The sequence below is a fragment of the Geotrypetes seraphini genome, chromosome 11 (genome assembly GCF_902459505.1).
Source record: "Geotrypetes seraphini chromosome 11, aGeoSer1.1, whole genome shotgun sequence".
Classification (NCBI taxonomy): domain Eukaryota; kingdom Metazoa; phylum Chordata; class Amphibia; order Gymnophiona; family Dermophiidae; genus Geotrypetes; species Geotrypetes seraphini.
In genome coordinates, this window is record NC_047094.1 from 7,675,644 (window position 1) to 7,693,531 (window position 17,888).

At 40.0% G+C, this 17,888-nt stretch overlaps 1 protein-coding gene across 4 annotated transcripts in view; it reads left to right on the forward strand.

Moving 5' to 3' along the window:
• The window catches only part of B9D1 (B9 domain containing 1), a 51,855-nt gene that overhangs the window by 15,163 nt on the left and 18,804 nt on the right, over nucleotides 1-17,888 (forward strand). For 2 of the 4 annotated variants that reach the window (XM_033914778.1, XM_033914782.1), the window contains exon 4: nucleotides 13,764-13,860. In XM_033914778.1, the coding sequence (XP_033770669.1) occupies nucleotides 13,764-13,860 (97 nt within the window). The remainder of the gene's footprint in view (nucleotides 1-13,763; nucleotides 13,861-17,888) is intronic. The other 2 variants (XM_033914780.1, XM_033914781.1) reach the window with 1 other exon arrangement.

Sequence of the window (17,888 nt, forward strand, 5' to 3'; positions counted from 1 at the left end):
CAGTGAACCTTCTGATATGATATCATTCAATGTTCTTATTCCTGCATTTATCCATTGTTTCCAGACGATTTTAAATCCGCCAATTCTGATCCTGGAGTTTATCCATATTGATTGATTTAGAGATTTAGCAATAGGTTCAGGTGATAGATTACTAATATATCTCAATGTTTTCCAAGTGTCAAATAAAATTCTGTGGTCTTTGTATCTTTTAGGCATTGTTATAGTTATTAACTGTTCTGGATATAAAGGGAACAGGAGCCGCCATTCTAAATATAGCCAATCTGGTACATTTTCTAGAAGCTCTGGGAGGATCCAATACATACCCTGTCTTAAGATATAGGCTTGATGATACCTATAAAAATTTGGAAAATTTACCCCCCCTTCCATAATTGGTCTTTGTAATGATACTAAAGCGATTCTTGATCTTTTCCCACACCAAACAAATTTTGTAAGAATATTGTTAAGTTTTTTATAAAATGACCCCTGAAAAAATATTGGAATCATATTCATTTGGTAACAAACCACAGGCAATATCATCATTTTAATTGTTTGAATTCTTCCCCACCAAGAAAGATGTAATGGATTCCATTGCTCACACATTTCTGTTATTTTTTTCAATAAAAGTTTTTCATTCTCTTTGACTGTGTCTTCAATTGTATTTTTGATCATAATTCCTAAGTATTTTATACCATCATCTTTCCAAATAAATGAATATGGGTCAAATAATCCTTTGGTACAATGAACATTTATTGGGAGAATTTCAGATTTGTTCCAATTAATTTTATATCCAGAAAAAGTACCATATGTTTCTATTAAATTAAGTATACATGGAATAGTAGTTTCCGGTTTTCTTAAATATAATAATATATCATCTGCATATGCAGATATTTTAAATTCAAAATTGTTAAATGATATTCCCTCTATCTCCTTAGTTTTGTTTATTGCAATTAATAAAGGTTCTAGGACAATATCAAAAAGTAAAGGAGACAGAGGGCATCCCTGTCTAACTCCCCTGTGCAAGTTAAATCTATTTGATAAATTATTATTAATATATAATCTTGCTCCAGGAGAGCTATATAATGTCTGAATCATTTCAATAAAACCGGATCCTATACCAAACCATTGTAAAGCTTGGTATATAAAATTCCATTCCACTCTGTCAAAAGCTTTTTCTGCATCTAAAGATATTAAAAAAGCTGGATCATTTATATTTTTTGCTAAATTTAATGAGTGGAATGCTAATCTAGTATTATTTGATGAATGTCTTTTAGCAATAAATCCTGTTTGATGTACATCAATAATGAAAGGGAGAGCTTTTGCCAATCTTAATGCTAATACTTTAGCCATTAATTTGTTATCCACATTCAATAATGAAATAGGCCTGTAATTTGAAACCAGAGTAGGATCTTTGTTTGGTTTTGGTAAGACTATAATTATTGATTCTGCCATAGTACCAGAAATTTTTCCATTCTTTATTTGATATTGATATAAATTTAACAGATGTGGTAATATGATATTTTGAAAAAATTTATAAAATTCAACAGTATACCCATCTCCACCTGGAGCGGATCCAACTCTAAGAGACTTCAATGCTGTTTCTAATTCTTTTAAAGATATAGGTTCTTCTAAACTTCCTTTTATATGATCTGGAATATTTGGTCCAATATATGAATTTAAAAAAGTTAATCCGTCTTGTTCTTTATTTTTATAAGAATTGGAAGTATATAATTCTTTATAAAAATCAAGAAATTGTGTTATAATATCTTTTGTGTTGGTATGTGTGTTACCTTTTGTATCTTTAATTGCAATAATCTTAGATTTTCTTTTCTTTGCTTTTAGAAAGTTTGCTAATAATTTACCAGCTTTATTTGAATTTCCATAATATTGTACTTGTTTGTTGAAAATGTCTTTCCTCACAATTTGAGAAGAAATTTCATTGTATTTAACTTTTAATTTTAATAATTCTTGTAATGTATTATTTTCCCATTTCTCAATTAATTTATTTTCTAATAATTTAATTTGCTTTCCCATCTCAATAAATTGTTTTTTTTTTTTGTTTGTTAATAAATGTTGAATATGAAATAATATTTCCTCTCATAGTTGCTTTAAAAGCATCCCATAAGATCTCAGCATTAATATCATCTGATTCATTAAATTGAAAGAATTCTTGCATTTTTATTTTGAAATCTTCAAGAAATTTTGAATCCGCTAATAAATCATTATTAAATCTCCAAATTAAATCAGAGTTTTCAGCATCATAATTTTGAAGATTAATCCACACACCAGCATGATCTGAAATTATAATGGGATCAATTACTGCTTTTAAGACACGCTGCGCTATATTATTAGAAACAAATATATAATCAATTCGTGAAAAGGATTTATGGACCTGAGAACAAAAAGAAAATTCCTGATCATTAAAATGAAGAATTCGCCATATATCTACTAAATCACAAGATAGTATCAAATTATCTAAGCCTAATGATTTCATAACTTTACTTGGTTTTTTATCCAATATCGGATCCATTACAGCATTGAAATCCCCTGCTACTATTAAATTAGATGTAGCCAGTGGTAAGAGCAATTGTTGAATTTGTTTAAAAAACTCCATTTGATTCGTATTAGGAGCATATAAATTGAATAAATTCAGGGTAGTATTTCCCAGAACCATTTCGACATGCACCCATCTTCCTAAGGGATCATAATTAATTAGTTTAAAATCTGCATTACATTTTTTATTTATTAGAACAGCCACTCCAGCCTTTTTCTTTAAAGCCGGTGCAAATAAACATTTAGAAATAAAACCTCCAGATAATTTTTTTGATTCAATTTCCGAAAGATGAGTTTCTTGAATAAAATAAATATCCGCATTTTGATTTTTAAGGAACGATAATAATTTCTTCTTCTTAATAGGATGATTTAAACCATTGACATTCAGCGAATACATTTTTAGATCCATCTGATTAATAATTATACTTAATCAATATTCTATGATTGTTTACATGATTAGCTCCTAGCACATTCATTGAAAATTTATCCCCTAACCCACCCATTATTTTCCCTCCCCTCCCACCCATTATCTTATTCTGATTTGGAACACGCATTGGTCATGCAAAACCTACATCTCCATCTCCAGGCAACTAATAATACATTATATTATTTAAAATATATTTCTGAATTCAATACATTCTATATACTTCCACCCTTATATTATTAAAAATTATATTCATTTAATCTATAAAATTTTATGAATTTACTGAGAATTAAATATATTTGAATTATAAAATTAAATTCAATATAATGCATACTTATAATATAATATTTCTAATAAATAAACATATTTCAAATATAGCTCTTATTCTCTATATATATCTATATCTATATCATCATATAACTTAAATATATCCAGTATTATATAAATATATAATATTGATCTTAATTATAATGCATTTCAATCGTTTTCATAGATCATCTTCATATTGAATTAATTTGAATGAATAATTGATTAAAATATACATTTTATGTCAGTAAATAAGTTTTATAATAAATTCATCTTTTATTAATTATCTATCATTCCATTACATTATTTTCTTATTTTTCATAATAAGTTAATATGACTGAATAATTAAATCAAATAAAAATTTTATATTAGACATCTATTTTATTAATTATTTCTGTCAATAATCAATTATTTTCTTGTATATATTTCATAAAATTATAATTTTCTTATACAGTGTTAAAATATTGTTTTTATAATAATTAATATATTTCATTTTTAAATCTTATTCTCAATATAACAATTATAAATTTTTCCTTTCAATATTTTAATGATATTTTCATTGTAAATCATTTCATTGATCCTTTATCATAATAATTTAATATGCTATATAATAGAATATATTATCTATTTTGATTAAAACTTGTATTTTATATATATTTTTTTTAAATAATTAATTTATTTATATTTTGATAATAATAATATATATATATTTTTTTTTTTTTTTTTTATAATATTAATAATAATTAATGATATTAATGATTGTAGATGCTAATTTTTAAATATTGTTATATTATTGCATCCATTATTTCAATAAATTATATTTCCAGTTGATAACATTTCTTTTAATAATCTTCTTTATTTTCCCTTTTTTTTTTTCCATCTTCTTTCTTCTTTCTTCTTTCTTCTTTCTTCAGCTGAATTGTTCTGTTATTTATATAAACTTAGGATCTTTTTGTGTCAGAAATTCTTTCAGTTTTGCCGGGTCTTGAAAATATATGGATTTATTTCCACTGGATACTCTCATAGTGGATGGATAATATATTCCATATATGTATCCCTTTTCTTTCAGCTGCTGTCTGTATGTGAGGAATTGTTTTCTTATGTTAGCAGTATATTTAGCAAAATCCGGTACTAAAATCAGTTTTGATCCTTTATAATTCAAGTTTTTATTTGCTTTTGCCATTTTTAATATTTCTTGAGCTTGTTGATACCGTAATACCTTGAATATCAAAGGTCTTGGAGCAGCTTGGTTTACTGGCTTTCTTGTGGGGATTCTGTGGGCTCTTTCAATTTCTAACGGCCATTTTGAGTTGAGCTGAAGCAGTTTAGGTAACAGATTTTCTAGGAATTGTACAGGATCTCCTCCTTCAATATTTTCAGCCAGCCCCAAAATTCTTATGTTCTTTCTTTTTCCTCGGTTTTCCATGTCCACCATTTGATTTTTTAAAGCTGCTATTTCTTTTTTATCTTTGTCATATTCCTGTGTGAAAGATTCAAACCTCTCCACTTTTTCTTCCAGCACTGTCATTCTCAGTCTCTCAGTTTGGATTTCTTGTTTCATGTTAAGAAGCTCTTCTTTTACTTCAGATATTTTATTGGAGTTTTCAGTCAGCATAAGTTTTATTTTAAACAGTTCAGTCATTATATCAGCCTTTTCAGTGATTTCTTCAGTCTCCATCGGGAACGGCACACTCGATGGTGACAGGGGAGTGACTTTTGTTCTTTTTGCTGATATTCCCGATGTTGAAGGTTTTTCAGCTTTCCCCTGCTTTATAGTCGCCATCTCCGACGTTGTTTAGTGTATTTTTTTTAGCGATTTGAAAAAGTAGAAGTTTTAATTTTGTTCCGTTTGTTGCCTGGATACGGGAGCGCTGTAGTTAGGCTGCCATATCGTGCGCGCTCCAAGCCACGCCCCTTCAAATAAGATACTTTTTAAAAAAAATTGAACTAACTTGCATGAAAACAACTCATATGAATAAGCGCTTTTCCATCATTGAGAGGAACCGAGTCCATTAGTAAAATTTCACACTCCTTTCTATACTTACTAACTGTGATATGGAAAGGACCACCTCCTCAAATTAGATCGTGTTTTATCTCTTGAGATCTTTCACAAAATCTTAAAAACTACTATGTTTAATCGCTTTTTAGGTAATAGCATCCCCTTATGCCTTCCCTCTGCAGCATCTTTCTATCCCTCCATCTCTCCCATTACCCTGTGCAGCCGAACCCTTGCCCAGCTTCAATCCTTCCCTCCCATCCCTGATGCAAAACCCTTGAGCAACCGCCGCCGCGTTACTGATGATGTCATCAGTACACAGAAGGCCCCAGTGAGAAGGCCGCGAAGCAGCCTGCGAGTGCTGCTGGCCCGACGCTCCTCTGCCGGAAGGTATTTATGGTTGCAGTCAGCGGGGAACAGTTGGGAGAGAAGGATGGTCAGCGGGGGTTCAGGGGAAGTGCAGCTGCTTACGACTAGGGCTTATTTTCCCCAAAAATCATGCTAGGGCTTATTTTCGGGGTAAGGCTTATTTTCAGGGAAACACATAAACTGGATTGGGAGGAGAATATTTGCACACATTCTTAGAGGAAGGAAAAATTATGTTCTTACCTGTTAATTTTCTTTCCCTTAGACGCAGCAGATGAATCCAGAGACCAATGGGATAGCTCACATCTACCAGCAGGCGGAGATAGAGAAACTGATTAACAGGTGGTCCTATTGGCTGGCACTCCTCCTGTCTCATCAGTATAGCTCCTTGCCCAAGCACACGTAACCAGCAATAGGCATAGCATGTAAAAAACTTCTTTCCCATAACAAATCTCAAAATGCAATAATACAGAAAACAACCTGCCATAATAACAAACTGCGAAAGTTGCAAAAGAAAAAACCGAGAGACAATATCCAGAAAGGGTGGGGCTCTGGATTCATCTGCTGCGTCTAAGGGAAAGAAAATTAACAGGTAAGAACATAATTTTTCCTTCCCTAGCAACAGCAGCAGATGAATCCAGAGACCAATGGGATGTAGCAAAGCAATCCTCAATCTGGGTGGGAAGCAAAAGCCGCCTCCGCAACAACCAAAGCACAAAACGCCCCAACTGCATGCGCTCCCACATCCAAGCAGAAATGGGGAGAGAAAGCACGCTCGGAAGACCAATTACCCGCGAGACAACTCTCCTCCAAGGAAAAAAACCTCTGGGCCGAGCCCAAGAAGTAGCCATCGCTCCAGCGGAATGGTCATGAAGTTCTTTCGCCAACCGCTTCCCTGCCAGCAAGCAAGCATAAAGAATGTCCTCCTGGACCCATTGAGCGATGGAGGCTTCGGACGCCACCAAACGTTTGAGGCATCCCTTGAAGAATGCAAAAAGGAGATATAAACAACTAAAAGTCGTAAGAAACCAAGCTCACAGAGAACGCTACGTACATATCAAAAAAATGCAGTGAATAAAAGCACTGCTCCCAATTTCCCCTCCCAGGAAGAAGGAAGGAAAAGCGAGCATGACATAAAAGAAAGGATGACACCTCCCTAGAAAGAAATAATGGTACCATCCGAACTGATACCCCATATTTCGGAAATCAGAAATAGGAATCCCCGTTGAACAAGGCCTGTAACATAGAAAACTGCAGAGCTGAAGCCATGGCCACAAGAAACCCCATGTTCAACGGCACAGCCCTTTAGAGTCCCAAAAGACAAGGATGAAATGAAGCCTTCGGTATACTGAGAAGAAGTACGTGAAGATTGTACTCCAAACCGGGCTTTCTAAGAGGCGCATGAATATACCGCACTCTGTTTAGGACCTGAACTACATGAAGCTGAGAAGTAAGCGAAGAGCAATATACCTAGCCCTTGTAACAAGCTAAGAATGGCACTAGAAGCTGAAGGGAATTGAACGCTAAGCCCTCGGCAATACACCTGTGCCAAAAAGGAACTCTGGAGTGGTTCAAACGTTAAGAAGCACCCAAGAAAGGAAAAACCTCCAAAAGGAAGCAGAAGCCACAGGAGAAGACGTCCGTAGCACCTGGATAAGAGAAGAAACAACCTGCTTCGCATAATCCTTACACGTCAGCCAAGATTTTTCAAAAAACTAGGTCGTAATACTAAAGTAGTACAAATATCCATGTTGAACGGACCCTAGGCGAGCAAAGCTGGAGATACCAGGAAACTTCTTAGTCCGGCTGTTGAAAGACTCATCAAATCCGCAAAGTAAGAATGGCGCCGCCAATCCAGAGATGCTACAAATACTGTGCCTGGAAAGCGAGCTCGAGGTGGCAAATCCAAGCCATCGGAAAACACTGAAAAAGAGAAGGCAGAAGCGAGAAAGGAGCCATGCAGCTACCCCCTCTAACTCCCACTCCCTGGGCCCGCCGAAGAAGTTAGGAAGCTTAGAATTGAGAGACGAGGCCATGAGGTCTAGGTCAAGCAGATCTCACTTCCATAAAAAGAGCTAGAACGCTTGAACCACAAATCTCAATATCCAGGATGCAGAAGATTACACTATTACTAACATGCACACTTTCCAGAGCGTACACATCGCTGTACACTGTAACATACAAGAAATGGGCCATGCTCAGATTCCGCGGAGAGAAAGTCTATCCAAACTCTTATCCTGATCTATAAAAGGATCTGCCAACAGAAGACGAAGATGAGAGTCCACCCATTGAAGCAGAACAACTTCACCTGCCAATGAGTACAACACTTACTGCCCAAGCAGTAGAGAAATACCCCCATCCTAATACTGACCAAAAGGACCCTCAGCGGCAATCTGGAAGAATGATTTGAAGCTCCAGAAAGGTAGCTTGACCCTGCTCAAGAGCAGAAGAATGAACAAGTACTGAGTCGCCTCTGAAGACCAGACTCCAGGAGCTGAGGATGGAAGCCACGGAGCCCCCCAACCCGACAGCCCGGGATGGTCGGTGGTCATGAGATAGTCCAGCAAAGACCGAGGCATGCCTTGAAAAGAGAAATCGCGCGGAGCCACCAAATCATACAGAGCGATGCAGGAGGAGCATACCAAATAATTGGTGCCCTGAGATACCTGGAACCACCGGAACAAAAGCGACTGCTGTAGCGTAAGAAGGGGAAAGCAAGCCGAAGTCCCCAGTGGAGTCAGCAATATGGATCCCAGAAACTGTACAGAATCCCATACTCTTGGTCATGGTAAGCGAAGAAGAATACCAATCTGAGACCAAGACTCCACGCCAAAGTCTCCAGAAAGAAACACGTCTCTCCTATATGAATAAAAACATCACCCCGATATACCTATAAATAGTACAGGAGAAAAGAGTGCTGTGCAAATTCAAAGATGCACGTGTAAAGAACTGAGGAAAAGATATCACCCTTTTCATGTCAGTCAAATGGCCCGACTGGAAGTTGTCCGAATCAAGCAGGCAGTCAAGAAGAAATTAGATGAATCGCCTGGTAGCGCCAAAACGGTACCACCGCCCACATCACCTAAAACGTTCGTGAAGCCTTGGGTAGGCAAAATGGCATGTGCCAAAACCAAAAGCGCCGCTCCAAGAGAGGCAGGCAAACCAAGTGCCGATTCAGAGTCCATAGAGAAAATGTAAATATACTCCCAGGTTGTCTGCAGAAATGTGTAACCCTGAGAAACTAATTCAGCAGAATGGGATCCAGCCTGCCCAATGCCCCCTATCTCGGGCACCATGCGGTAAGTGGAACAACGTCCCTTAGTTCCCGAAGAACTACAAGAACCGTCCTGAGGACCAGTAACACTGAAAAGGGAAACACAAAACATAGAGACTCCAAGAACGAACTGGAAAACCTGAGGAGAATGCAAAGATACAAGCATCCAGAAAAATCTTCACAGCCCTCTGACCTGACATTATAGTGTCTTCTCCCTCATGAGAAAGCCTGAACAGTCATTGGAAGAAGTCAAGATCCCCTCAGAATGAAGTGCAGAAGGTCAGGGAATGGCAGAATAAGACTGTAGGATCTGCAAGAAGATTCTCCTAGGAAAAATCAAGTTTCACAATGTAAAGAGGAATATACTGGAACCATGAAAACAGTACTAACCCCATGCAACATGAGCGAAATACGTATGTCCTTTAAAGTGAATACGTACTAGACTCAATCAAGATGCTGCATCTACCGCCCCGTGGAAAACAACAGCATCCTTACAGGTATCAGACAAAGCTCACATCGTTAATGAGAGCTTCAGGGATGAGGCTAACAGCCACATAGTGCGTGATCCTCCATGGGTTTGATAGAATAGGTAACTGGCTCCTGGTTAAAAGGAGCTGTACAGCCTTTTCTGTTTGGTTGTGTACGCTCTGGAAAGTGTGCATGTTAGTAATAGTGTAATCTTCTGCATCCTGGATATTGATATGGAGGGAGGGTGAGGCAGGGACAAGGGGGGGCCCAAGTGTAACCTCTAAAGCCGGCACCGTTCAGCCAGACACCCCTGTCTCACTGAAGAGAAAAATCTCAACAGGAGAAATAGCACTGCCAGCTCACTGAAGAGAAACCTCAACAGGAGAAAATAAAGTTCCAGCCGCAGCCAGAATTCAGGAGCTAGTTGAATAGCGACCTTTTCCTGCTGGGAGATAGAGAATACTAGATAAACAGGAGGAGTGCCAGCCAATAGGACCACCTGTTAATCAGTTTCTCTATCTCCGCCTGCTGGTAGATGTGAGCTATCCCCATTGGTCTCTGGATTCATCTGCTGCTGTTGCTAGGGAAAAGTCCATACAAATTAGAGGATTATAGCCAAATAACTGAAAAGCCAATCACGTACATCCACACTTGAGGGGCACAAAACGGACTGGTCACCGTTAGTATGCCGAGCCTGAAAGACCTCTGGTCTGAGCAGCATGACATCTTGTACACCATCAGCAGACCTTGCAAATATACATAACATCTATATCAAATTCTAAGCTCTCCTTAGACTTATTTTCCTTACTCCACAAAACATATTATACATTAAATTCTTGGATCTGGATGATAAACCTAAAAATCAAACCCAAATTTTGTTTCTCTAGTCTCCAAACATCATCTATTCTTTGAAGTGGCTTTAAATTTTTAGAAAAACTACTAACAGTCTACCAAAGGCAAGAAGCGTCACATTCAAAACAAAATTCCTGTTTTACAATATTACTCACACCCCTCTGATCTTAAGGCTGGTCAAGTATAATAAATTCCAGGAAGGTTATTCACCAATGGTAATCTAGAATATTTCTCAATCACTAATTTAGAATTATAAATTCCACTGGCTTACATTTTGGTAGATTTGAAAAATACTTCCTTATAGATTAAAAAAAGAAGTTACATATATATATGCTACAAAGTGTTAGCTAAAATACAGATACTTTCTCTTTTATCAATGACAAAAGACTGATACAGGCTGATGACAATAGTGCTTGCCTGTCATTTCCTGTATGTGTTAATTTACGAAATAGTGGATCAGTGAATCAGAGCAGGAGAGGAATGCTGGATGGGACTCTGAAGACAGACCTAGTACCATCACCACAAATATCTAGAGATCTACAGCAGCAGGCAAGATCAGTTACACTGGAGGATCTCAGCGAGTCCCTGTTAATGGTATGGTTGATACTGGCCAGCTCTGTTTCAAAACTACCCTTTTTTCTGCAGCAGTTAGGAAGTTTGGATCAACATGTAAATGGTATAAGAGAAGACTTACCTATTTAAAATCTTGGTTCAGGACAACCTATCTCTGACTACTGTTCAGGCTGAAAATAAAGTCTGATATTGCAGAATCTTTGGGAGACTAACTTTCACAATCAAGGGAGTTTTTATGCTGGCTAGCACTTGACAATTTAACCGGCCATAGGTTAGCACCTAAAGATAGGACAGCTTTTTATGTGGCTATTTATAAGCTAAACCTGAATATCAGACCTAACTAGTCTCCATCCCCAGAACGCCTCTGACATTGCAAGTTTTATGTTTGGCACTAAACAGTCAATTTCAGCCAGGATGACCAATTAAAAGCCACTGAAAATAGCCTGATAGCCACAACCAGTCAAATACCATTTCCAGCCTGTTTATTTGCTTTTAATCACACTTTGGGTGAACCAGTGGTTTGATAATGAGAGGTATAAATGCAATAGAACATATTTGAATGCATGAAGGATGATCTTATCCTTGTTTTTCCATTATAAGAACATCACTTTAAATTATAGCGGGTTTTCTAGGATTTGATTCAGACAATTGATGTCTCAAGTATTGACTTAGGCCTGGATTCTCTAACCAGCGCCAGTGGGCACTCAAGCTTGGTAAAAAAGGCCATTTAAACAACATTTTTAACTGAGTTTCAAGGCACCGGAATTGCACCTCCGTAGGCGCTTTAGATTGCCTAATGTCGCTGTGGGCATAGTAACATAGTAGATGACGGCAGATAAAGACCCAAATGGTCCATCTAGTCTGCCCAATCTGATTCAATTTAAATTTAAAAAAAAATTTTTTTTTTCCTTCTTAGCTATTTCTGGGCAAGAATCCAAAGCTCTGCCCGATACTATTCTTAGGTTCCAACTACTGAAGTCTGTCAAAGCTCACTCCAGTCCATCCACACCCTCCCAGCCACTGAAGCCCTCCCCAGCCCATCCTCAACCAAAAGACCATATACAGACACAGACCGTGCAAATCTGCCCAGTACTGGCCTTAGTTCTTCACTATTTACTATTATTTTCTGACTAGTGTTTTAGCCAGTTACATTCGTTACAGTAACGGGTGCTAGAATAGCCCCACCTAGACCCTGACTCTGACCCCACCCATGCCCCGCCTCTATCATGCCCAGTCCCTGCCTCCCACTGATCCCAGTCCCACCACCTCACCTTTCACCATTTCCTTTGTACCCTTTTGGCCCTCCTGACAGGGTCTTTACTTACCCGACGCGGCAGCAGCAGTCCTGACGTACCAACCTTTCCTCCCTCAGTGCCCCAAAGCAGCAGTGGTCCTACCATTTCCATCTCTCCCTTTCCCCCTTTCACACCCTCTACCATCTCTCTCTCTGACCCTGTTTCACCTCTTTTGCCATCTTTCCCTTTCCTGTCCCCCTCTGTCCTTCCCCATGACCATCTCTCTCTCCTGCCCCCTCCACACTCCCTGAAGTCTATCTCTCCCTATCCCCTACCATCTCTCCTGGTCCCCCTAGTAGCCCCTCTGTCCTTCTCATCCATCTGTCTCTCTCTCCTCACCTCCTGCCTCTGCGGAGCTCTTGCAGCTCTTCCTCGTCCTCCTCCAGCCAGGCTTCAGCCATCTTCCGTCGCGGCCTACAGCCGCTGTGGCCGAAAACCGCCTCGGGGGATTCTCGCACATGCACACTCCTACCTGCGGTGCCCTACAGCGCACGGAAAATGGGAGCACGCAGGTGGGAGTGCGCATGCGTGCTTAGGGCTTTATTATATTAGATTCTAGATCCTCTGTGTTCATCCCACACTTTTTTGAACTCCCGTCACCATTTTCTTCTCCACCACCTCTCTTGAGAGCGCATTCCAGGCATCCACCACTCTCTCTGTAAAGAAGAATTTCCTTACATTGCTCTTGAATCTCCCACCCCTCAACCTCAAATTATGTCCTCTGGTTTTACCATTTTCCTTTCTATGGAAAAGATTTTGTTCTACGTTAATACCTTTCACGTATTTAAACGTCTGAATCATATCTCCCCTGTCCCTCCTTTCCTCTAGGGTATACAGTGCTCCCCTGCGAATTCGCGGTTGGCGGTCCTGGTCATTCGTGGTATTTTCCGACTGCGAATGACCGGGCAGGAGAGGGCAGCCAGAACGCCAGCAAGTGAAGGAAATCACTCGCTGTATGCTCCAACCTCCTCTTCCTGTACTAAAGTCGGACCTCACCAATCAGGAGCTGTGTGTCAAAGCAGTTCCTGATTGGTGAGTCCCGACTTTAGTTCAGGAAGAGGCGGTCGGAGCATACAGCGAGTGATTTCCTTCACTCACCGGCGCTCCGGCTGCCCTCTCCTGCCTCTCCAGCTGCCCTCTCATGTCTCCCCTGTCTAAAAACTGTATTTGCGGTTTTTCAAAATTTGCGGGGGTTCCTGGAATAGAACCCCCGTGAATTTTGTAGGAGTACTGTACATATTCAGGGCTTCCAGTCTCTTCTCATACGTCTTCTGATGCAAACCTCCTATCATTTTCGTTGCTCTCCTCTGGACCATGTAAAGTCTTCTTACGTCCTTAGCCAGATACGGTCTCCAAAACTGAACACAATACTCCAAGTGGGGCCTCACCAACGACCTGGCTGATGCCGGAAAACCCTGGCCTACATTCTGACACCTACCTTTGTCAGAGGCGCGATTTTGTACCTGGTGCAGTTGTGTGATTGACAACGGTGCCGGTTACAGAATCCAGGCCTAAATATTGAACTGTGTTTGATTTGAGGTATTTCTAGTCTATGGAGCTGGTGACAGATTCTATTTGGGCTGGGGTATTGGATGATTTGTAAACAAAAGAATACTGTAGACACGTATTGTAAAGCTTTCTGTGTGCTTTTTTTGTAAGGGCCACAGATTGTCGTAAGTGTGTATGGACCAGATGTCTTTGGGAATGATGTTGTCAGAGGCTATGGAGCTGTGCATGTGCCATTCACGCCTGGGAGGTGAGTGGAAAATGTCTTTGCATTTGTTTGCCTTTAAAATAGTCCTTGGTTTAGGAAGTTAAGGCAAGGAAAACATGCAGAGAAGTGAGAAACAGGATGTCCTAAATGCTGTGTGCTGAATTGACCTTTAATGCTGAGCCCAGAGTCTTTGCTTGTGATGATTCCAGCTCTCAATACTGGGGATCAGCTGAACCTTCTGAAAATGTAATGTTCTTTTTAGGCTTTGTAAATCCTTTGAAGCGTGTCAGTCTTTAGTTTGAAATCCAGAACGTCACCTTGAACATTATCGCTTCTTCTACTGTATAAATTTTCTGTTACATTCCTAAAAAATGGGATCTTTACTGCTTAACATGCTCTTTCATTTCATTGCAATTTATTGCATTCTAAATCCAAGTTTGCTAAACTGGAAGCCCTTCAGAAATCCCTTGAAAATTTCACTGGCTTTGGCTAGGGTACACCAGTCCTCAAGCACGAAAATCTGTTAAGTGTTAGTGGTAGCCATCGTTAATATGTATGAGCTAAATTAAAATTCATTGCTTGGGAGTGTAATGTAAGTAGGACAGATTGTCTGGCATTTGGGGTCCAGAGTTAGTAGGCCAATTTTTATATTGTATGCAGAAGGGAAGCTCCCTTCAGAGGTTACTCTTCGAAAATGCATCTGATAGTGGAGACGGCAGGTACTTCTTGCCCATCTCCATTTTTACCTGCTTTCAAGCAAATGTATGCATGGAAGAAACCTCCTTTTTGGATGCAGGTGAAAATACTTCTATATGCAGTGAGCGAGCAATTTGTTTTGGTGGAAAGGCTTTGTACCCCCATCCAGAATCCTATTTCTCTCTTTTTCACTTCCTTTAAAGACCTGCCCCCTTCCCTTGTCTCTCATCCTCTCATAGTTCTCTTTTGAAGTGCTTCCCAACCTTTCCAGATCCTTCAAATCATCTCCCTTCCTCGTATTTTCTGTAACATAGTAACATAGTAGATAAAGGCAGATAAAGACCTGAATGGTCCATCCAGTCTGCCCAACCTGATTAAATTTAAATTTTTTTTTTTAATTTTTCTTCTTAGCTATTTCTGGGCAAGAATCCAAAGCTCTACCTGGTACGGTGCTTGGGTTCCAACTGCCAAAACCTCTGTTAAGACTTACTCCAGCCCATCTACACCCTCCCAGCCATTGAAGCCCTCCCCTGCCCATCCTCCACCAAACGGCCATACACAGACACAGACCGTGCAAGTCTGCCCAGTAACTGGCCCAGTTCAATATTTAATATTATTTTCTGATTCTAAATCTTCTGTGTTCATCCCACGCTTCTTTGAACTCAGTCACAGTTTTACTCTCCACCACCTCTCTCGGGAACGCATTCCAGGCATCCACTACCCTCTCCGTAAAGTAGAATTTCCTAACATTGCCCCTGAATCTACCACCCCTCAACCTCAAATTATGTCCTCTGGTTTTACCATTTTCCTTTCTCTGGAAAAGATTTTGTTCTACGTTAATACCCTTCAAGTATTTGAACGTCTGAATCATATCTCCCCTGTCTCTCCTTTCCTCTAGGGTATACATATTCAGGGCTTCCAGTCTCTCCTCATACGTCTTCTGGCGCAAGCCTCCTATCATTTTCGTCGCCCTCCTCTGGACCGCCTCAAGTCTTCTTACGTCTTTCGCCAGATACGGTCTCCAAAACTGAACACAATACTCCAAGTGGGGCCTCACCAATGACCTGTACGGGGGCATCAACACCTTCTTCCTTCTACTGACTACGCCTCTGTTTATACAGCCCAGCATCCTTCTGGCAGCAGCCACTGCCTTGTCACACTGTTTTTTCGCCTTTAGATCTTCGGACACCATCACCCCAAGGTCCCTCTCCCCGTCCGTGCATATCAGCTTCTCTCCTCCCAGCATATACGGTTCCTTCCTATTATTAATCCCCAAATGCATTACTCTGCATTTCTTTGCATTGAATTTTAGTTGCCAGGCATTAGACCATTCCTCTTAACTTTTGCAGATCCTTTTTCATATTTTCCACTCCCTCTTCGGTGTCTACTCTGTTACAAATCTTGGTATCATCTGCAAAAAGGCACACTTTTCCTTCTAATCCTTCAGCAATGTCACTTACATACATATTGAACAGGATTGGCCCCAGCACCGAACCCTGAGGGACTCCACTAGTCACCTTTCCTTCCTTCGAGCGACTTCCATTAACCACCACCCTCTGGCGTCTGTCCGACAGCCAGTTTCTGACCCAGTTCACCACTTTGGGTCCTAACTTCAGCCCTTCAAGTTTGTTCAACAGCCTCCTATGAGGAACTGTATCAAAGGCTTTGCTGAAATCCAAGTAAATTACATCTAGCATATGTCCTCGATCCAGCTCTCTGGTCACCCAATCAAAAAATTCAATCAGGTTCGTTTGGCACGATTTACCTTTTGTAAAGCCATGTTGCCTCGGATCCTGTAACCCATTAGATTCAAGGAAATACACTATCCTTTCTTTCAGCAACACTTCCATTATTTTTCCAACAACTGAAGTGAGGCTCACCGGCCTGTAGTTTCCTGCTTCATCCCTGTGACCACTTTTATGAATAGGGACCACATCCGCTCTCCTCCAATCCCCAGGAATCACTCCCGTCTCCAGAGATTTGTTGAACAAGTCTTTAATAGGACTCGCCAGAACCTCTCTGAGCTCCCTTAGTATCCTGGGATGGATCCCGTCTGTATTCAGTCTCACAATGCTTCTCATACTCCTCACCTAGTCGCCATTGACCATCCAGTCCCTACTCTGTTTCTTAGTTGTCTCCTCTCTTCCACTTTACTTACATTCTCACCCAGTCCCTGAGTCTCACTTATACTCCCACTACCCAGCCAATCTTGGAGTCTGTAGTCTCCTATCCAGTCTCAGAAAATCTTTAAGAACATAAGAATAGCCTTACTGGGACAGACCAATGGTCCATCAAGCCCAGTAGCCTGTTTCACAGTGGCCAATCCAGATCCCTAGTACATGACCAAAACCCAAGGAGTTGCAACATTCCAGAATCTCAAAGATTAGCAGGATTCCGGAACCCCAAATAGGAGAAACATTCTATGCAGAATCCCCAAAGAGTAGCAAGATTCCAGAACTCCAAATAGGAACAACATTCCATGCAGAATCCTCAAAGATTAGCAAGATTCTGGAACCCTGAAAACTTGGCTATTCTCAAAAATGTAATACTTCCTCCCTCTCTGGTATACTAAGCCCCTCTAAACATTCTTTATACTAAGGCCTATAACCCTTCATTGGATTTCCTTTTCTATCCCAGCTCCTGTAAACTGTGCTGAGCTCTACGATTGTGGAGAGGATGTGGTATACAAACCTAAGGTTTAGTTTAGTTTAACCCCAAATAGGAGCAATATTCCATGGAGAATCCACAAAGAGTAGCAAGATTCCGGAACCCCAAATAGGAGCAACATTCCATGCAGAATCCACAAAGAGTAGCAAGATTCCGGAACCCCAAATAGGAGCAACATTCCATGCAGAATCCACAAAGAGTAGCAAGATTCCGGAACTCCAAATAGGAGCAACATTCCATGCAGAATCCACAAAGAGTAGCAAGATTCCGGAACCCCAAATAGGAACAACATTCCATGCAGAATCCACAAAGAGTAGCAAGATTCCGGAATCCCTAGAGTAGCAACATTCCATGGTACCGATCCAGAGCAAGCAGTGGCTTCCACTGTGTCTTTCTCAATAACAGACTATGGACCTTTCCTCCAGCAAAACCGCTCTTACCACAACCTCTGGCAATGCGTTCCAGAGTTTAACTATTCTCTGAGTGAAAAAAAATTTCCTCTTTCATATCTCCAGTATCTGCCCTCCTGCTTCTTCCTCCCCCTTTCCCAGCATCCACTCATCTGCTTCCTTCTCCGGTACTCATTTTCCATGACTTTCCCTCCTCTTTACCCAGCATCTATCCCTCTGCCTCTTCCCCCCCCAAAAAAAACAATATCTGTCTTCCAACATCTGCCAATATCAGCCCCTTTCTCTTAGCCCCAACTT